Below are 22,914 nucleotides of genomic sequence, written 5' to 3'. Positions count from 1 at the left end.
TCATGTGAGAATAACTATACAAACAAGGAACCACAATTAAAAACTACATACACGATGTAGTTTATGAAATGAAAAAAATTATGCCAAAACATCGAAGATATTTTTTAATAAACATCAAATTTATTTCTTATAATTTTATAGTAAAGCAATAAGACAATCTCATATTGTTAAGTATATGCAAAGTTTTTATCAAAGTTTTTAGGTAAAACTTTGTTTACATTTGTCTTAAACTTATATTGATTTCAATTGTTTATTAAAAAATTTGAAATAATAAAATTATAAATTTAAATGAAAATGTTGCTTCATTATAGCATATTTGTGTAATGGATGACAAACTCTTAATTTAGATAGCATGATATTCTATCAGTCATATATCTTCTCTACATGTTGTAGATTCATGGTACCTAAACTGCAGCTCCTTCAGACCCTTATTGTGACTCCCACATATTGGACTCCCATACCCCTTATTACTTTGGGTAAGGGTTCAACTTTGATGCTGCTCCTTTACACCCACATGTCTGTGTGTATGTATATATATACGAGTATATAGATTATACAGGGTGTTTATAAATGAATGATGCAGTTTTAAAAATTAATAATAAATCTATTTATTACCTTATATGGGGAAAACCTTACAGCATAAGCAGTGACAACTGTCCAAGTTTTTTATGCATTACCTGTTTATCGCTTGTTGTGTTAATCGTGTTCTTCACCAACACTGGATGGGATGTGGTGCAACAGCAGACAACAACTTGCTCCCCTGGCCACCCTGTTTGCCAGATTTAACACCCTGTGATTTCTTTTTGTGGGGGTTTGTTAAAGATCGAGTTTATGTACCGTCAATGCCTGTGTCCCTTGAGGAACTGTGTGATTGGATAAAGTATGCACTACAGACTATCACGGAGGACATGCTACACCACGTATGGGAAGAATTTGATTACCGTGTAGATGTGTGTCGTGTGACCATGGGTGCATGTATTGAAGGATTGTGATTAATGCATTAAAAACTTGGATATTTGCTGCTGCTTATGCTGTAAGGTTTGCCCATATAAGGTAATAAATAGATTTATTATTTATTTTTTAAACCGCACCATTCATTTATAAACACCCTGTATATAAAATAACATTCTAATATAGGATGCAGTTATTGCATGTTTCTGATATGTGGTATATTGCTCCTATTGTGACAAGATTTGCTGTCCCTGTTATAGACTATATTATAAGATGTCAAATTCCTGTACTAGGGGAAACTTGCTTAATTCGTACTTCGCTTATATCTCGACTCTGATAATAGCTATTAGTGCCTTTAGTGACAAAAAAAGTAAATAACAGTCAGCCATATTACCATCTGACAGACAACACGCTGTTACGCTGCTTCCGACAAAAATATTGAAAAGGTAAGTTTTTTCAACTTTTTCTGCAATATTTTTGCACATTTCGTAAGAACGTTCTTCAAATTGGATCGTGTATAAGTTTTTTAACTATCTGTGACGTATTAATGCGTATTTTTGTGATTTCACCTGATGTGATGATATATGAGTATTTGTTGTCAAATTTCTTGGAGGCAAATGTAAAACTTGTTCGACTCTTGCGCCTATTTCGTACTCCAGGCAAGTTCTTAAAACGTACTGGTACGATTTAGGAAAACCATTTTAGATGAATGTCACAATAAGCTATTACCGATTCGTAAACTGTTATTTTTTTACTAAGTTACTGATTTCAAAAATAACCACAAAAGTATGATCAAATGCACACGATGTGAGATATGGCTATATGAACTTTGCGCAGGAACCAATAAAAAGCAACGGATTACAACTGCAATGACTGCCAAGAATTGGCGAAGACCATCAGCCGAATCTACACACGTATTAATACATTATTGATTAAGATTTTGATTCTTAAGATGCAAACCAATGATAGGATTTCAAAGTACGATTTAAGAATATATCAGTACGATTTAAGATGAATGGGTCTAAATCGTACTTTTTTAGTGTTTTTTTAAATGTTTATTTCTCAGAAGTTTATAAGATTTATGCTAAATTTGATTATGGTAGTAATAAAATATTTCTCAAATAAAAGTTACTTAAAATGAAAAACAATTTTTGTTTATTAATTTTGATAATATGATGGTTTTTCCTTAAGGGGTACGAATTAGGCAAGTTTACCCTAGCAAGTTTTGAAGTTTTAGCAATTGGAGTAACTTTTATTAAAAAACTTAGCTTGATTTTGTCACTTATGTTTTTTATTTGACCACTATAAGTCTCTATCAATTTTATTTTTATATTTGAATTGTTGTACAATATGATTGTCATTATATGTAATAACTATTAATCAATAATCTGTATTTTCCATTAAAAGTTAAATTTAGTGATAATAAATGATACTAGGAATTTTCAAATCATCATAGATCATATTGCTTATTGAAAATTTTATTTTTTATAATTTGTTTTATAAACTAATAAAATTGATTGATAACATTAAATAACTTTATTTTTATTTTACTATTTCTAATGAATTAGATATAAGAAATTTTTTTTCATAAAAATGTCATCAAAAGTTTTCAACAATGTATTACATTAATGAAAATTACTTGTTCAATGTTATTTAAAGATTATATTTTATGATAAGTTTAATATAACTTTTAACTATAGCAATATATCCTCATAATTAACATATTCTTTTACTACATAAGCAAAAATATTTTGTGAGAAAACAAAATTTTTTTGAGAAATGGACTTTTTTACTGAGATATTTATTTACATTATGGAAACATAAGTATATTAGATTATAGTATCAAAATTTTTAGAAGTTTTTAAAAGATATTTGCAGTCAAATTTAAAAATACATTTATACACAAAAAGATTGTTTACTGTTGACAAATATGCCACAATTTTTGTTATAACAGAAAATTAAAATTGTAAACATTAAAAGTCAAACATTTTTTTTTTTTGGAAAAGACCTAGAGGCACTTGTAGAGAAGCTTGATAAATTAGGTCCAATATACAAATTGTTAAATTATTTTTGTTTTATAATGATTATATTTCTTTAACAGCCATAATTAAAATAATATTGTAATAAATATAAATTAAAATAGCCTCATTAATGTTTAAATGAAATAAATGTTTTGAAAGTGAAGTGAAATTCGAAGATTTCTAAAATTTATTGGTTTGTGAGAATGTTATGGTTCTAGAAATTACAGGTGATGAATATCCAACATTAGCATAATTTTAATCTTATTTTAATTTGATAACCCAAATTTTAGAAGTCAATATTTAGTGAGTCATTTTAAGATATTTTTTGTCATCATATATCAGCATAAAAAGTTTTGTAAGCAAAAGATGAAGAACATATCACAAAAAATATTTATAAATCAGTTTTTAAGAAAATCCTCTGAAAGTGTTACTAAAAAGAGTCTCATAGTTTGATTTAATTGTAAGTTCTAAAATATACTAATACGGCATCATTATAATTGTTCACAACTTTTATCTTTATTGCTACTATTCCTGATAAATTATAATCTGATAGAATAATTACAAATTAAATTATCATTAAATTAAGTTTTCAACATCAAAAAAAAAATTAATTTTGATGTTGAAAACTTTATTAAATTTTTCTTAAGCCTGTCATATTATTCCACTAAATTTTCATTTGTGTTTTGAGAGATATTAGTAACTCTTACATCTGCAACATTTCATTATCATTATAAAGATTTGGTTAATGTTACAATACAAGATGATATTGAAATATTTAGTGTTTTTAATAAGTTTTATCGGGGAAAAACAAAAATTTAAAAAATTTTTATTACAAAGAATTGTTATCTTTCAATGAAAAGAATACAAATAAAAATGAAAAGAATTTGTGCATTCCATATGCTTATAAAAAGTAAATACTATAAAATAATCGTTATACATAATTATAATTTATATATATATATAATTATAATTATGTATAAATTATATATTTATATAATTTATACATAATTTATTACATCTTTGATCGTTACTACACACTGGAGATATTCAATTTTTTGAATTTCAAAAGCGTTTATATATTGGATTAAATATATCTTGTTTTATTTTATATGAAAATGTAAAATGATAATATTAAAAAATTCTAATCTGTTATCAATCCCAAAAAGTTTGAAATATATACACTTATGATGTGTTATTATAATAGTTATAACTTTTTACATTATATGTATGTTAATAATTATATTTCATTGTACAAAAATAGTTTGACAAACATCTATAAAGACTGATTAAATCTCTTTTTCTAGACTGACATTTTAAAAGTTATTTGACTCATTCTTAGTCATTCCTAAAATTACATTTTTGAAATCATTTATCTATAATGTTTTAAAACTGTTAATTTTATATTTCAGAACATCTTTTAAAGATAGTTTTTCTTTTATTTGCAAACTGTAGACTGTAGACTTAGAATAGAGAGATGACAAAAATATAGAGTTTACAAAATTTGTTACACAAATTAAAATGCAATAAATACACAAACTTATATTTATCAGCAACAGCTGTTTAGTGCAAAAGCAGAAGTGATTTTTTGTAGAGTTATTAATTCAGAAATATATGATTATCATCTGCTTGATAATCATGTGATGACTGTAAGAAATGTCTTACAGATTGATAAATACTTTCAACCCAATATTTATCATTGTTTATTTTTACAGTATTTTTAAGAAGTTTGTCATATAGTTTTTATACAAGCTGTGCAAAATTACTGTTATCTATTTTCAGAATTTTAACTCAGTATACATAGTGTATTTACTCGAATCTAAGACGCACCTTAATTTCTACACGCTCACCCACTGATTTTCTTTAATAGCCAACTGGAGACAAACTTATGCCAACAGAACTGATTCTGTTGACATAAATCTGTTCAGTATTTAGTTCAAGTAAAGTAAATTATACATTATTGTCTTTGATGGTATTGAAGTTGGAAACCCTCTTCACTTTCTGTGTTAAGCTTTCTGAATCAACACTGGAGACAATACTGACATCTTCCCACTTGCATCCTCACTGCCATTTAAAACATTTCTTGAAAGTAACATTGTCTTAGTTTTGTTTTAGTGGTCCTGTAGTTTTACTTTTGGTTTTAGTGAACTAAATTATTCTACTTGAAAGGGTACTGCACAACTTTTTTGGGGTAGTCATCTAAATAGTTATGATGTTAGTGTAAGGATGTGTCTATACACATTCGGTATTCATTTTTTGCCAAACCATTTACTGAACTGTTTGTCACTTGGCAAGCACACAGTTACACAGATACAATTATTTGTTGAGTGTCAGTCCATTGTGGGAATGATAAATGTTTGTCTGAAATTTAGAAAATAGGACAGTTCTCAAATAATATTTTGTCCTGCCACTTTTATAGTTATGAGTAATTCATATCTGTTAATGAAGCAAGCCTAAAAGATGCCGATGATGGATAGCATCACTTTACCAAAGCAGAAAAATATGAACATTAAAAAAAAAAGAAATTAAAAGGGTAAAAAACCTAATAAAACTCTATTGCAAAGAACACGATCAGAAAAATTTACATTTAAAAAATAATAATAATTATTATTTAAACTATAAATCAAATAAAAAAAAACTAAACTAAATTCAAAAATAAAAAAAACTAGATCTAATTTTAAAAAGCTAAAATAACAATATTGATAATCGAAAATAAGAAATTACACAAATGTGTGGATGAAAATACAAATGCACGGAGGCAAATATTCATCGTCTCTGGTTTGGCACAATTTACCAGCAAGAATTGAAAAATGGCAAATACTGAACATTCATCATGAGTAAACTGTTCACAACACTCAATATTTGCCAAATGTTTGTTTGGCATTCAATAAATAGCAACTGTGTGGACACACCCTAATAGACTAATAAGATTGAGATAAGTTGAACTCTTAAATATTTGTTATTACAAATATTGGTCTAATAAAGTCATTAAAATGGCACAATAGAATTAGATGCAGAGAATTAAGATGCGTGGTACTAGTGGTTGCTAATTATGACATGTTACATTGAATCGAAGAGGTACTCTTATTTTCAGAGATAATAAAATCCGAAAAAATAAATATGGTGTATACATTTGATATAATTTTCATTTGATTAAATATGGTATGTATGTGTATATATATATATATACATATATATATTTTTATGATGTGATGTGATGTGATGTGATGTTTTATGATGTGATGTAAAAATGTGTATATATATATATATACACATTTTTACTATATATATATATATACATATAGTAAAAATGGATAAATTTATATATTAAATTATTCTTTTCCTTTAATTTAATAAATATTTTAATTTATAATTATTGCTACTTCATAGTTATTCAGAATATTAATATTATTGAAGTAGCAAAAGTTACTTAGTTAAGATAATTGTCTGATAGCATGATTATTTATTTTCAAATAATTTATAATAATAACAAGCAATTACAGCAGAACCTCGCTTAACAAGCATAATTCGTTTCAGAGTCTTACTTGTAGTGCGAAGCACTTGTTAAGCAAAACAATTTTTCCCATAGAAATTAATGTAAAATACGATAATGTGTTCCACACTGAAAAAATGCTCAAATGTTTTATGTATAACGTTTATTCAAAGAAAATTATACAATATACATTGTTAAGAAGCATGAATCATCATCATCTTTTCTTCTAGTGCAGAATGAACCATCCTGGAATGAGAATTCAATTTGCAGAAAAAAAAAAAAAAAAAAAATCACAGCTAATATGTTTGATAAACACTCCAAACAATATACCAAATTCTTGGGTTATATAAAGGCTATAATTAAATATTAGAATTATTTTAAATATTAGAAATTAATTAATTTGACTAGAAGTAGGCAGTTATGTTTCCATCTCGTATTAAATTTAATAATTATAAATAGTTAATTTTTAATTTGGATATTTCTAAAATTTAATTTGGAATTGATCATTAAATTTAATGACCCAAGAATTTTGTTTGGCGTGTTTATTATATAACGGGCTATGGTTTTTGATGTTTATAAGTAATATGTGTGAACACAAGTTTGGAAAAATATGTGCTTACAAGCGACAGTAAGATGCTAGTGGAACGAGTGCTAAACACAGACTGATGGAGCATGCTGCATGTGCACAATTCGGGACTTCCCCTCTCCTCATCACTTGATATGCGAAACATAGCTCGTTAAGCGAGGCAAACTTTTACTATTTGTTTTGCTCGTTATGCAAAATATTCGCTGTGCAAGGTTCCACTGTATTTGTTGTGACATTGTCACATTGCCAGCTGCAATTTTTGTTACAATGTTCTTACTTTTTGTAGTGTCTTGCCCCCTGTATATCACGCTTTTCCTGTTAACAGTGGAGTCATATTAGTAATCTAACTAACTGCTTTCAGGAGAAAACTTTTGAATTAAAATAACATGACTTCCAGTTCAAATCAGAAGTTTGTATTTAGTTAATTGGGACCTCCTGCCCTTAACCTTTCTTTATCTGGTCTCAACTTTTTATCTATCTAACTCTGTTCTCAAGATTAAGGAAGGACAGACAGACAACACAACAGATGCCAGTGGGAATTTATAGATCTATAATTTTTGTAAATGGGAGCCCAATAATAATGTGAGAAGCTGATAATAAGTTAATTGAATGATTTAATTAATTAATTAATTGAATATTCCCATCTGATTTTAACCTTCCCCTCTCCAGAAAAGGGATGACAGAGCGAAAAACCCAAACCTACACACATCCTATTTCTCAAGATTTCTTGAAAGATAAAACAGTTTGAATATCAACAATTATTACTAAGGTCGCAAGGCAAATCCTGACCTTAGTCACCCCCGGCCATTTGTTCCGTGTGTTTGACAGCTGTTATCAATTTTATGAGGTAAAATGAGTAACAATACCAGATAGACAAAAGTAATAAATTTGACAAAATGTTTGATTTCTGACAATTAGCATAAACAAACTCTAGACTTGGAATGGGTTACATCACATATAGCAATATTCAGCTCCCCTGAAAGCGGGTATAAAAAGAGGTTGGACACAGTCCTCGGTGCGGACATCAACAGTGGGCACAGGACCTGTCCTGCCATCGTCCACAAACAGTCACCTCTGGTCGAGCCGCCTTAATCCACCAGCTCTCTGACGGACCTCCATACCGATTCTCAGGCGAAGGTCTCAGGACAACACATAATCCAGGATCCATGCACAGCGAGTAATCATCATGAGGTATTAACTTGGTCTGTAAACTCTCTCTCTCTCTGCTCGAATAGTTTATAAGTTAGACTAATATTAACTCCCAATATGGAAATCTAATCCGGTTGGACCGTGGAACCCGCAAAGAAGTGTCGACGAGACCACATGAATCAATGTTGCGCTAATAGAGTTATTAATCATTTAACCTACATTATATCTTTCATTTTTGTACTTTCTTTGTATAAATTTATCTGTTTATTAAATTCGTTTTATGTTCAATGCATGTCATCCTTGAGTACCGCCAACACCTTATCACGACCTCACCAACTCTTCCCACTACACTAAATTAATCTCATACGGCCATCCCCTGACAGGGAAGCCGATAAGTGGGGTCGAGCTTGCAGCTTAACCTCCTCGGTTCTCACAATAATAATAATACCAAAAATCAATTTTAATATTGTTCCAATAAAACAAAATAATTTTGAAATTAATGATTAGGTTCCAGATTATTAAATTTTAAGATGAATATTTTAGTAGTGTTTTTAACATCTTCAAATAAATATTCTCTTTTTTAAATATTTTCAAAAAATTGAGGATCTAAAATTCAGAATTTTAAAGATTTGTATGCATAAGTTTTTTCATGAAAACGACCTTGTTTTTTTTATTGAGACGAGAGTGCTTGCTTTGGAAAGATCTACGTATTTTATGAGTAAATGCACAACTCTAAAAAATATATGAAAAAATTATTATAAAAAGAACTAAAATTCTTATTTTTAAATAAAAAAAAACAATAAATTTATTTCTCATTTTTCATATTTATTTTATGTAGACTATGTAAGAATTTATTAAAAATTTACATAAATTACCAATTCTTTTAATAATTTAGCCTGATGATGATGATAACATTTTGTTTCTAATCTGAAAGTGTACTTAAATGACAGATGTATAATTCTAATTTTATATAAAAGTTAATCAGGTATCAATAAGAATTCATTTTTAATTTATTTGCTTTCTTTAAGAGTATAGTAAATATTTAGTTTATTTTTTCAGTTTAGAAAATTGGATGTACTGTAGATATGATTTTATTTTCAATTTATGTGATCCATTTAACACTGATGATATTTATTATAATTAGTGTACATTAAAAATATACATTTCCTATCAAAATAAATCCATATTAGGAAAAATTGTTTCTATATAATAGTCATGTAGATACTGTATATATGTAGTACGTTTTTCCATTACTTTTATATTAATTGATGTGTAGTAATAGCTGCAAAAAGTATAAATTTATATAAGTTGTTGGATATATTTTAATTTTATTTATCTAATAAATGTAAATGCAAATAATCTCATTATTTAAATATATTAATTAAAGTCTTGTTGTTAACATTACAGTTAATATATAACAAAATATAAGCATTATATTGAAAGAAAATTTGAAAGTTGAAAAATATAAAATTTAAAATTTTTTTCATGTTTTTATACAATGAAATATGCATTGGAATTTACAGATCAATGTGACTGTTTTCAAGTTAATATTTATCAAAATATTTTTGTTTCTCTGAATAGTTGAATTATTTCTAAAAGAAATAGAATAATAATATAAAATAAATTTGGAGATGATTATGATGCAGAATTTCAAAAGAATTTCATTTAACTGTCCTTTATTATATTGATAATCATATAATGCTTCTACATTGTTCAGATAACTGAATTTTTGTATATAATAACAATAACAATACATTTCTAAAAGAAATTCATTCATATTCACTGAAATATCTATTTTCAAATCTTCTGTTGCTGAAATTTTAATATTCTGTCTCTTTGTCAAGTTGTATGTATAAATTTAATTTGGATTCATTTGCTTGTGTTTGTTTATTTTAATTATAATTTATAAATTGAGATATAGCCTCTGAAGTTTGTACATTCATAGAAATAAAAATGAGAGTAAATATCAAAGAAAAATGAAATGATTTGATGTGTAAATAAAAGAAACCTTCTATTTTTGTAGAAAAAAGCTAAAGAAAAATTTTTTTCATTATGTAAATGTAAAACAAATACATTTTGTAACATGAAATGTAAATTAATTACTATTTATGTATTTTTTTGGGTACATTTATCTTTATAATAATTAATAATTTTAATTGATTTTAAAGTTTTAATTGTGTATATTTAACGAATACGAACCAAAGCCCAAAATGATTTGGTGAATACATACAGTAATTGTAACAGAGATAATAATAATATAAATATTATATTAAATTAATATCTCAATAGTTGAATTTATAAATATTACAGAATTTATATAATTATCAATGAATTTGAAATTAAATATTAATTAAATGTATACAGTTCATAATTTAATATTTAAGTTAAGCATTGAATGAAGTTTGTATCAGAAAAATTAGATTTGCTTTAATTAATTAATTTCTAGAGTTTAATTTATATAAAGAATTATTTTTTATCTATATAGCTTAGAGTCCATTTTAAAACTTTTAAATTATAATGAACATATTTTAAACAACCAATTTTAAAGTCTCTTTTTGATATTAATAAAGATGATGAAGGAAAATGTTTTCAGCAACTTTCAGGAAGATAATAAAAATTATACAGTACAAAATATTCATTCATTTCTTTAGGAAGCATGTTCCAAACATAAATATTCTTCTGCTAATTGATACTAGAAGACCGAATGTAAAGATATGTCTAAATTTTTTGTGATAAGAAATAAAATTAAAATATTTGCAGGAAATTTAGAAAGAAATAAATGAAACAGTCGGTAAACTGGATATTGGTATTCGTTATAGAGATTCTCTTTACGTGTCAATTTAAATTACTTAAATTGTGAAATAAAAGAGATTCAAAATTAGACACAGCATTTACAGTATGCATAAGATTGCCTAGATAAAAAAGGCAGAACACAGCATGAATTACAGGTATATCAGCATTTCTAATAACTCTATTTGAATATCTAAGAGTAAATAACTTGGGATTTAAAAGACCATTAAAATAGTTATAAAATAAAATTAAATTGATTTTACAGTGTTTATGAAATGATATCCAAAACTCTAAAAAATTCAACAGTTCATAGTGAGCAGTAGTCCCTAGACTTCAAGATTATGTGATTATGTGATTCAAATAAATCCTTTATTTCTAAGGAAGAAAATAATTATCGTTTTAGGAAGCTTTTAAAAGGCAAATATTGTCCGAAAACTTTGAAAACTTTTTAATACTGTTTCTGTACTTATGAAAAGTATTTTCTACGAATTTTAAAAGTAGAAAGTTAATTGTAAAATAGAAAGTTACTTTTTTTAGCATTGCTTATGCAGCAGACTTTATTTAATTGGAGATGTAATTGGCATTCATAAATTTATGTATGCAAAAAAAGATGCCAGTCAATAAATATAATACAACTCAAAAGCCCGATGCCAGTCACATTATTAATAAATATACTTGCATAAGTTAAATTTCTATTATTTATTTCAAACATAATTATTTAAATATTTATAATAAAAGTAAATTTTTGCATTTACTACAATATGAATTTTACTTGACAGTCTATACTTGAAAAATTTGGAACACATTAAGGTAGTTATTTAAATATTTATTTTATTTTTTAATAAACAGTAACTTTAAATATTCAGAAAAAAAATTAATATTTTGACATTTCACCATAGTGAAGAAATGCTTTATATTATTTAGAAATTAATAAAGGAATTTTTACAGAAAAATATAGTTTTTGTAAAGCTTAGTTAAACACAAAAATTTAATCTAAACATTTTAATTGACAAGAACAATTAGTAAACTTATAGAATAAATAGTCAACACACTGAATACTTAATTATTTACTCATGATCAGTTTCTGTTAAACTAATTCTTTTGTTTGTCAAAGGACTGTTTAATTTCTTTTTATAAAAAAAAAGGTATGATATAATTTCCTTTCTTTTCTTTTACTTAACTAAAGTACAATCATCATAAAAAAAATAATTCTTATTCATACTGTTTCCACTGAGTTATTTAATAGACTAATTACATATTAAATAAGATATCTAAAGCATATCATATTATATTCTTTGTGTATCATAAATAAATTTTATTTGCACAAGTTTTATTTATGGTACTGTACTTGTATAAAATCCTTTTATATAATGTAATCTATACTATTACAACTACCACTACAACAACTGCAAAATAAAAATATATTAAATGCCGTGCAATGCTTCTTTATAATTTGTTCTAGAATTCTACTTTTTTTTTTTTAAGTTGGATTATAATATTCTTCAAATAAAAGCAAGATTTTTATATTAGTTGTATTTTTTTTTGTTTGTTTTAAAGATGTAAATAAGTAAAAAACACTTTCTAAAAGTATAATTTAAAAAGAAAATTTAATGTAAGTCTTTGTTGTGATATAAATTCATTTGAAAAATTAATTGTGAAATTTTTTATATAAAATTCGGTGTGTTGTTGTTTTCAAAATGACAATTTTATTGTAAATTAAACATACATGCAAAACATCTGAAAATATTCTGTGGAACTAGATGATTTCATAGAACACAGTTTGAATAAAATTGGTGAATATCAAATTTAAAACAACTTATAATCCTAAGTTTGAATAATGTATAATAATATTTTTTGACATAGTAATGAGACCTTGTAAGAGTTGCTTTTCTGACATTTTAAAAGCATGCACTAAGATTGTTTAAGATAGGAACTATTAGATATGCTTACTGCAATCTTTAACATTACTGTTGCATTATTATTAAGTCACATACTGGAAAATATTCAACTTCTTTTGCCATAATGTATTTTATTTATTTATAGAAAGAGGGGGGACTCCAGGTATCACTTAAAGGTACGACCTGGAGGTTGGAGGGGAGAAAGATGATGAAATGATAAGTAAGGTGATGGACAGGATGTGAAAGCGGGTCAGAGTGAGGGGGGGGTTAAAGTTGGGAGCACATGGCACCCGCATTAATTAACAACGAATGAGTTCACAAGTACAAAACACAAAGTATAAGGTACATGATACAAAATAGGAATTACAGTATGACAGTAGGGTGTACCTGGTATGACAGGACAGCTAAACAAGCCAATTACATACTGATTATGCAATTGTTACAGAAAGCAGGAACATAGTTGATAAACAATTGCTTTTACGAGAAAAGAAGGGTAACAATTTGTGTACCGATGTGAGACGCGGGACATTTACAATGAGAGTACAATACAATGAAGAAGTAAAAATACAAGACAAGCAATTAGATATATTATACAGTTATATGCACGCACGACAGTGAAGCAGAGTTACAACAAAAGGCACCTATATATAGGCACAGAAAACACAGAAAGAGAAATTCTTGTGATTTTAGTAGTGAATTTAAACAATAAGTACAGATTGACGATTACCATTGGTTGCCATAATGTATGAGAGTCTAAAAAGAATAAAACATTTTAATATGAATACTTTTATATTAATCATCAGAAACAGATATGTGATAAAGAATAAAAGTAACCTGCTGTTATATTTAAATAATTATAGAAAAGTTTTGAAGATAACTATTTGTAAGTATAATCAACCCTTCATATCTATGGGTTCTGCAACTACAGATTCAACCAACTATAGATTGAAGATATTAAAAAAAAAATTTCAGTGTGTTTCAAAAAGCAAACCTTGAATTTGCTTGTATTTTAAATATTCTGTGTTTATCCTATGTATTTCTCTTTCAGGTCTGTACTGTACATACATGTACAGACTTTTTCCTTTTGTTTATTTCCTAAACAATACAGTATAACAGCTATTTACATATCATTTACTAAGCCATTTTATATAGGGACTTGAGTATTTGTAAAGTTTGATATCTGGAGGGGAGACTTGGAACCAGTTTCTGCCAAGGAATTTTATAATTTTATAAACACTTTCAAATATACAAATAAAAATTCTCAGTTTCATTATAGCTTGACCTTAGTTTAATTAGCTTAACTATTGTTTCTGTTTTCAAACTGAGAAATGAAAAGTTTCATCATCATCACTTAATTTTATAGATTGTAACTGCTAGTGATATGCATAAAAACATCATCAATACAATGCATAAGATTCTACGAATGATTATTGTATTTTGTCCATTCTATGCTGATTTTCAGTTTTATGGGAATAGGAAAAAGAAAAACAAATGAATTATTGTGTAAAGATTTTTTTCAAATTGAAAATAATTTCATATTTTTAGTATTTATGCTACAATAGTTACTATTATAAATAAAACTATTTATAACTAATTATTTATTCAGCGATATAATGAATGAATATAAATAAATTCCATAAAGTCTATGATATTCTAGAAGTTTATTAGAAATATTGGTTTAAAATTGTATAATTAGTCATCATCGAATTTCTCATAAAACTTTGTATATTTGAATTAAATTTGAGTTTAAATTAAATATTTTATATTTCCAATATTAATTTATAGTTATTTTGATTATGTGAATTTAATTACTTTACACAATGTAAAGATAATGTTGCTGTATTTTTTTTTCTTTGTTAATATTTTTAACACTGTTCTATACATTTTATATGCTGTTCAGTTTGTTTTTAGAACAAAAATTTAGAAAAAATTTGGAAATTAAAATTCAACATTTTATTGTAATAATTGACAGGTGAAATAATTTGTCAATTAAATAATCTAAATAATTTATGTACAGTTAAAATATAAATAAATGTCATATAAGTAGACTATCATTTTTATTATAGTGTATGTCATGAAATTTACAGAGTTTCCGTGCTACCTCATAATATGTGAAGATTTTGGAGGAAAGCATCAGCATTCATTAAAAGACAGGATTCTTAAACCAGAAATGTTATGTGTAACCCATCATTTTCTTTTCAGGTCACACTTGCATTTAAATTGCAAGATCCTCATACTCAATGCAGGTGCTTTGCATGAGAATCTTTACTTTTTTATTGAGAGCAAGTGCTTTCCTACAAGGCAAAAGGGGCACTCTGTAGATTTTGTGACACACATTGTTGACAGCCAGATAGCAGAGTGATTAAGGTGACAGCTTACTGCTCTGGGAATCTGGAACGGGTCAAAAAACCCCAGGAGTTTTTTTGAGAGGGGTCCATCTATAAATATTGTGTACCATCCCTCACACCTGGCTGCACAATTGTGAGGAATAATCAAACCAATAATCAACTTGCTAAAAAAGGCCCTCTTAGGGCTGACAGGGTGGAAAGAATTTAAAAAAAAAACAAAAAAAAAGAAACATGGTCCACGAAACAAAAATTAATATAGAAAGTGTAATAAACTAATAATTACATTATACCAAAAAAAATGTATTTAGTTTTTGTATTTTAGAAATACGATAATGAGAATTAAGTATTGTTTTTCTCCTTGTTAGATTACTCTTGATATCTTAGCCGAAATGGGACATGAAGAGTTAAAACAAATTGGCGTAAATGCTTACGGTCATCGTCATAAACTTATTAAAGGCATAGAAAAACTTTGTGGAAGTCATCGTAAGTATAATTTTTGTTTACGAAAAAATTTCACCCCATAATAATTTAATAATAATCTTGAAAGACATAATTTTGTTTTATTAATTATAATTAACATAATACAATTATAATTTTTTTAATTAGATTATTTTATTAATTATTATCATAGAGATATTAAAAAGATGATAAAATCTTTTTAAGGTCTTTATGTTTTAATAATGTGAAATTATTTAACCAAATTAAGAGTTTCACGGAAAAAAACGAAATGTATTCTATAATAGAAAGTGGCAATTTTAAGAAAATTTAACGTCAGTTATCATACGAAATGCATTCTAAGATCAGAATAGCGAAAGAGTAATTAAATGTTTATTCTAATTAAGGCTGCATTATATCAGATTAGCTTGAACTACTTCTATAAAACTGTCTGTGAATAAAAATTAGATTTATTTTTTGAATTATTATTTTATTTAAATGTCGGTTTAGAAATATTAATTATTTACAATTCTTGATTAAGATAATTTAACTTTATAATTAAATTTAAATTTACAATATTTAATTGTAAAAATAGACATTTTTTTTTTAAATTAAAAGAAACAAAGAATTTATGAATAATTAAGTAATTCTTATTTTATTTGAATAGAAAATATCCAGATAATAAGTATGCGTGAAATATTTTATATTTGTTATTTTATTATAGCTTTTTACAGTAGTAATTGTATTAAATGAGAATATATTATATTAATACATTTTTAGAGCATAAACATATTTTATAGAATAATTATTATCGTTATTTTTCATATCAAAAATATACATTGTGTAACAATATTTGTTTTAGCCTCTATTCAGTATCTCCCTAGTACTCCAGGTACAATTTTAATAGATTTATGCATGGAAGACAAGGAATATATTGCTGTTCAGGATGAGGTAATGATAATTACAACTATTTTTTGTGAAAAAAATATATCTTCAAACTTTAATACAGCAATATTTAATGAAACTTCTGATATCCAGATGCAAAGTTCAATCAGAGAGCATAGGGATAACGGACATGCGGGTGGCATATTCAATAAATATAATATATTAAAGGTAAGCTAAAAATTATCTGTATAAAATAACAATAAAGATATTTTTGAATTTTATTTTTATTTTAGAAAAATATAAATTTGGTTTACGATAGTTTTAAACTAACAAATTTCTCTGATTGATAGCATCAGTTTTTAATTTTTGATATCTAATGTTTTACTAATCTTTAATTTTTTTAATCTGTTTTGTTGTTGTTACTGTTTTTAGATCCAAAAAATTGCCAATAAGAAATTATGGGAAAGATATTGTCATAGAAGAGGAGAAGTTGCAGAAGAAAATCACAGGCAGTCTAACGAACGCATGCTTTTTCATGGTTCACCATTTATTAATGCAATTGTTCAAAAGGGATTTGATGAAAGACATGCATATATAGGTGGAATGTTTGGTGCAGGTATGTTTTATGTATATATTTATATAATAATTTCTGTAATAGACTGTAACAAATTAAAATATATGAAATAATAATTAATTTTTATCAATTAAATATTGAGATAATAAAATTAACAATAAATTTTTTGCAGTAATTTCTAATGATAAAACAATTTAATTAAATTAATAAATTAATTAGTTTTATGTATATAATAATGATATATTTTAGAATTCTTTGTAGTCATTATTTTAAAAAATCTTCTTATTTTATTTTTTGTTAGTTTATAAACTACATAGTAAATTACATAATTCCTAATGCTGTCTGAGAATTTTCAGCAATACATTGAATGAAAGTATTAAACTGATCAAAGCACACTTCTTTTTTCAAATTGAAGAAGACAATGAAAATGAGGGGAAAAACTTTACAGAGTCATTGTGCGAACGAAAAATAGTGCCAGTGACAGTGATAGATGGCCATTTGTCTGATACATTGGAACTTGACCCCTTATTGTTTTTAAATAAACTTTAGAGCTACTACTTTGACAAGCACCAGCAAGTAGGCAACCCTATAGGTTTACAGGAAACCTCCTGCCAAAATGTTCAGATAGTTGTTACATATTTCATGAGAGGTACTTTCAGTCAGAAAGGAAGGGGGATAAATTCAATTTTCAACACAATTGGGGTACTACTATTACTAGCATGATTGTTATGTCTAGAGAATTGTCAATTGAGCAACCTCAATTTAAAGTGATGCTGAAGTGACATATTTTATGAAACATTTTTATCTCATGGGTATATTAAGGAATGAAACTAAAAATTGCAACTCATCTTCCATTTTTAGCTTGTAATATTAGTTTTTACCTAACCTTGAAGAGATTATCTTATGATTTCACAAATAGATTATGATCTATTATTTAAAAAAAAGTTATTTGTTTAAGATTTGATGGGAAAAAGTGGTAATTTTTTTTAGATTATTTTTGTAAGGAAAACTGTATTCCTAGATGAACATTATCCTTTTATATATCTATTTAATACAGAACCAATAAAGATATAGAAATGTGTGAATAAAAATAAGGAGCACAGGTATGGGTGCAAATTTATTGCCACTCGCTACCACCACTACCATCAACACACATAATTTCAGGGTGGGCGTATTACTCCTGCCGTAATGGATGTTATATGTTGCTAGCATCGATAACGGTTAGAAACAGTAATTGGCAAGGGGGAGGCAGGCACTTCATTAAGCCCATAGAATCTGGGTGTGTCTGCCAGTGTTGGTAATTAAGGATGATTATCCTTGGAAGTAATGGCTGACTGGTGTAATTATCCCACAAACTTTTTACTTCTGTGACTGTAAACTTTGATCTAACTAAGCGGATGGGTCATGCAATGAATCCAAGGTGTCAATGAGTATAAAGAGTAAGAGGTGTGCACAACTGCATCATTTATATCATTTTATGATCTCCTTATCATAAGAGAATCAGTTAAAATTGTTAGTAAAAATGATATTAGATTAAACTGACAAATTGTCCTTTCATTAAATAAATGAATGATTTCTTATTTACTCCAGAATTTGTTCATCCAAAATTATCTGCTAATAAAGATATTTTTTTATCGTACTCTATCGATATCAAAATGTGTCTAGAGAATTTAATTTTTAAGAATTTATTTCAATAAATAGAGAAAGTTTTCAATGAGAAGTTTAATTAAGCTTGATGAAAGTTTAACGAAGTTTTGATGAAGGTCGCCCAGGGGGCTAAGCACACAGCGTTGGGTGGACTGCTGTATTAATTACTTGATCAAATTAGTCAATCTTTACACATTTCTTTTCTGTATTGTAATATAAGTATTACATATATATATATATAAATTATATTACACTGAAAAGTATAAAAAGTATAAATTTATAAATACTTTTAAATAAAATTTTAAAATTTTTATATATATTTAATAAAAGAAATTTATCATGTATTTTTTAAAATAATATTCTCAGCTTTTACATTTACGTTTTAATTATTTAGGAATATATTTTGCCGAGAATTCCTCTAAAAGTAATCAATATGTTTATGGTATTGGAGGAGGCACAGGTTGTCCAATTCATAAAGATAGATCATGCTATATATGTCATAGGTAATTGTTATAATTTTTTAAAATAAAATAATAAGTTTGAGTATTTTTAATATGCGTACATTTTCATTTATTACATTATTGTTTTAAGGAATGCTTCATATTTTAAGTAGCGATAAATAACCAATTTCAATATTCATAATATTGTAAAGTTGATATTCATATCAACTTAACAACTTAATACATCAGCTCCAGGTAAAAAGACAAGGCATTTTAATCTGTCAAATGGATTGCTTGCTGTCTTTGTTTTATGTTAGTATGACAGGCAACATTCAATATCATGATTCACTTTCCAAAAAGTACATTTTAAGAAATGCCATTGTTACTGTGTTGTTTAGTCTGTAAATGTTTGAATACCATCTGAAACAAATACTAACAAAACAAGAAATCAATTGGCTACAAAACAATTTAACCAAGAGGTTCTCTTTTCTTTCAGACAAATGCTTTTATGTCGAGTGACTCTAGGCAAATCTTTCCTGCAGTTCAGCGCGATGAAAATGGCGCACGCTCCTCCGGGGCATCATTCCGTAATAGGTCGCCCCAGCGTGGGCGGCCTGTCCTATCCCGAATATGTCGTCTACAGAGGGGAACAGGTGAGAATATACAGTTTTCGTAAACATCTTCAAAAATATAATTATTAATTAATTACAAAACGTTAGATAAGAATTAATGTCCGTAAAAACTGAATGTTTACTTTATCTTTTTCCAGGCTTTTCCAGAATACCTCATTTCCTATCAAATTGTAAAGCCAGAAATAGAACATCCATCATCATGATGACAGTTTTCACCTCCAAAACAATTTTCATCTGTTTTGGGGGTTTGTACAGATAGCAAGTTTTGTGTGTGCTGCTCATTTTTTATTGTTTTGTGCATACCCATGTGTTACAGAATTTTTTGATGAAATACCATAGTTTCCATAAAGAAGCAAATGTTATTTGCATTCACTTAATATGACAATATCAAAGCAAGATAAAATTGAAAAACAAAAAAAATCTATATTTTTTTCCTTCAAAAATTGTTCTATCATTTGAAAGAAACATTATTTTTTAGAAGGAAAAAAAATTATTTAAGAAGACTTTAAAAGTATTTCTTTTTTTATCAAAGAAATTCTCCAGATCTGTGATATTTATTTTTTTCTCTTTCAATTATATAAAAAACAAAATTTAGATATTTAAAGCGTACTCGGACTTAGTGTGAAGGTTTTAATTTAAGAAATTGATATTCGCAACAGCAGTTTTGATTGCCATTCGAAGTAGTCTTCCAAAGAAGCAAGGATAGTAAAACGAACTTTATTTTAATGCCATATATTTTAATTTAATTTTTTTTTCTTGTTTCTTTTTAATATCAAATGAAATTGTAAACCTGCCTTGTAATGTTGATCAAAAAAGAAAAAAAAAGTAGATAAAACACCTATTATTTTTGGTATTTACTCAGCGCACTTTGAATAATAACAAATAAGGAGGAATCGTTCATAAGTTTAGTTAATCATCATCACTTTCAAGATATCATATTGTAAATATAATTGTATAAGCATAGAATTATGTCACATTTCCATTTTTTCATCTAATAAATTAAGAATTAATATTAAACAATATAAGCTCATCCCAAGCATTCCAAGTTCCTGTATAATTTTTATATATATTATATATATATATATATATATTTTGAATTTTTATTTGCAATATTGTATAAAATGGATGAATAAACCAAAAATTGAACTTTACCATAATAATCAAACCGTGGTTTATAATTGTCCCCCCGTAAAATATATACAAGTCCCGCAGGAGTAAAGACCACACAACCCAGTAATTATCTTCCTTCCAAATTTTAATTTGTACTCATAACATTGTTACGCTGTACAATATCCCAACAATAAAAAAAATTATTTGGAAAAGGTTTTTTTATTATTTTTTTTTTTTCCATCTCCTCTATCTCCCCTCTTTCCTTTTTGGCTTCCTTTGGCTACTGGGAATAACAAAAATCAATTAATATTCATAGGGCATAGCGAAAATTAAAGAACTCAGATTGAGACAAATGCATCATTTGTAATGCAAAACAGAAGAGGGAGAGAGCAAGTCGGATTATGCAGCTAAAGGTGGAATTAAAGAGGATGCTAACAAAACTCTTTACCTCTGCTTTTCTAATTCCAAGAATGGTGATATTACTTGTTGAAGAATTGTTAAAATTCCATTAAACAATTAATTCTTTTTTCTTTTTTCTTTTTTTTCTTCTTCCTCCTCCCCTCTTTTTTTTATTATTTGTCAGTTTTTGTTTTGAAATAGAAAATTTGATATTCTTAAAAGCTAAATTAGAATTTTTCTTCTCTAATTTCCCCCCCCCCACTTCTCTCTATAGATAACAAAATTAATCAAACAGTTATCTCGTTTACTAATTACAGAAAAGAGAGTAATTGTCCAGAGATAATTATGTGTTTTAATAACGTTCCAGTTAAAATATTTTTGAGTTTTTCCAACGGGGGAGAAGGGCCGTTACATAAAAATTCGACAACGGGAAGTGGGGAGGAGTTTAACGGAACGGAACAGTGTCGAATTTTCTAATTACAGAACGGTGGGAGCGGAGGAAACGAAACGAAAACCGGTAATCCTAATTAAATGCCAAATGAAAAATTTAAGTACCAAGAAAAAAATCAACCGTTTGTTCTTTTTTTAAGGTCAGTTTATTTAAGAAAGTCGCCATGGTAAACAAAAGTTTCCTCCATTTTTTTTATTATTTTAAATCGACCAGAAAAAGAATTTAAGTAAAGAAAAAAAAAACGGTAATTTATCAATTTGAGTTACTGATTAATATCGGATCAGACGATTAATTTCTCGCCCACCTCGGTAATGAAACTAAATGAAGTTGCCGGTGAGGACGGACGTTTGCCAGAAATTAACTTCCTGTTAATGCATGCTAAATAGATTGTGATTTGGAAACCGGCGGTTAATCAAATCAAGAGGATTCTCTGGCGTTCGGCCGTTGGAGATGCCAAAAAAATATATATGAATAAATAGACTAAAAAAAAAATGGCGGCTGTATTGCCTATCTCCATTGGAATTTTTAATTAGCAAGATAAACGCGGAGGAAGAGGAGGAAATAATTAGCGATCCAGGTGCGAAACGGAAGATTTTCGCCGTTTTGGAAGTAAAAGATGTTATCCGATATGGAAGCGAAGCGAAGAGGAAAGAAGAAGAAGAAGAAAAGTCAAAGATTGATCCGCGCTTCTCCGTTTTAAACACGAGATTTTTTGAATCAGTGAACAGGAAACATTTCCCGCAGATAAAGCTTCGGAGCCACGGCAGATGGCGCAACAGTTATAAAAGTGGCGCGGACGTCGGGGGTATCGATCGGGTGGAGGGGGCAGAACATTCACTTATCCCGCCGGGGGGAGGAATTCTCTGCTTAATTACCTGTAAACACCAGTTTGTTTTCCCGTCCGAGTCTGCACGGATGATATCGGGCCGCCAGGTGCAACTGCACCGTGACAATGTTAGCGACCAATGATGAATTTTGTATTAGCCTATCTCCGGTTTCGTTTCTCGCTAACGGGAGATTAATAGTGTTGGGGATCCACTGGCCCGTGTTGATGCCAATTAATAACTACCTCCTCTCCCACATCCGCCATTTTTATAAGCTCCCTCTT

At 27.5% G+C, this 22,914-nt stretch overlaps 1 protein-coding gene across 1 annotated transcript in view; it reads left to right on the top strand.

The window, feature by feature from the left end:
• Tnks (tankyrase) overlaps positions 1 to 21,168 on the top strand; it is a 107,368-nt gene extending 86,200 nt beyond the window's left edge. Inside the window, exons 22-28 of the mRNA XM_067287967.1 lie at positions 15,599 to 15,716; positions 16,531 to 16,619; positions 16,707 to 16,781; positions 16,986 to 17,169; positions 19,169 to 19,277; positions 19,711 to 19,867; positions 19,984 to 21,168. Coding sequence (XP_067144068.1) covers positions 15,599 to 15,716; positions 16,531 to 16,619; positions 16,707 to 16,781; positions 16,986 to 17,169; positions 19,169 to 19,277; positions 19,711 to 19,867; positions 19,984 to 20,049 — 798 coding nt within the window. The 3' untranslated portion in view covers positions 20,050 to 21,168. The remainder of the gene's footprint in view (positions 1 to 15,598; positions 15,717 to 16,530; positions 16,620 to 16,706; positions 16,782 to 16,985; positions 17,170 to 19,168; positions 19,278 to 19,710; positions 19,868 to 19,983) is intronic.
• The last annotated feature ends 1,746 nt before the right edge of the window (positions 21,169 to 22,914 follow it).

The sequence above is a fragment of the Centruroides vittatus genome, unplaced genomic scaffold (assembly GCF_030686945.1).
Source record: "Centruroides vittatus isolate TY-2023 unplaced genomic scaffold, ASM3068694v2 scaffold_752, whole genome shotgun sequence".
In the NCBI taxonomy this organism is placed as follows: domain Eukaryota; kingdom Metazoa; phylum Arthropoda; class Arachnida; order Scorpiones; family Buthidae; genus Centruroides; species Centruroides vittatus.
This window is presented reverse-complemented; position numbering and strand designations above follow the sequence as displayed.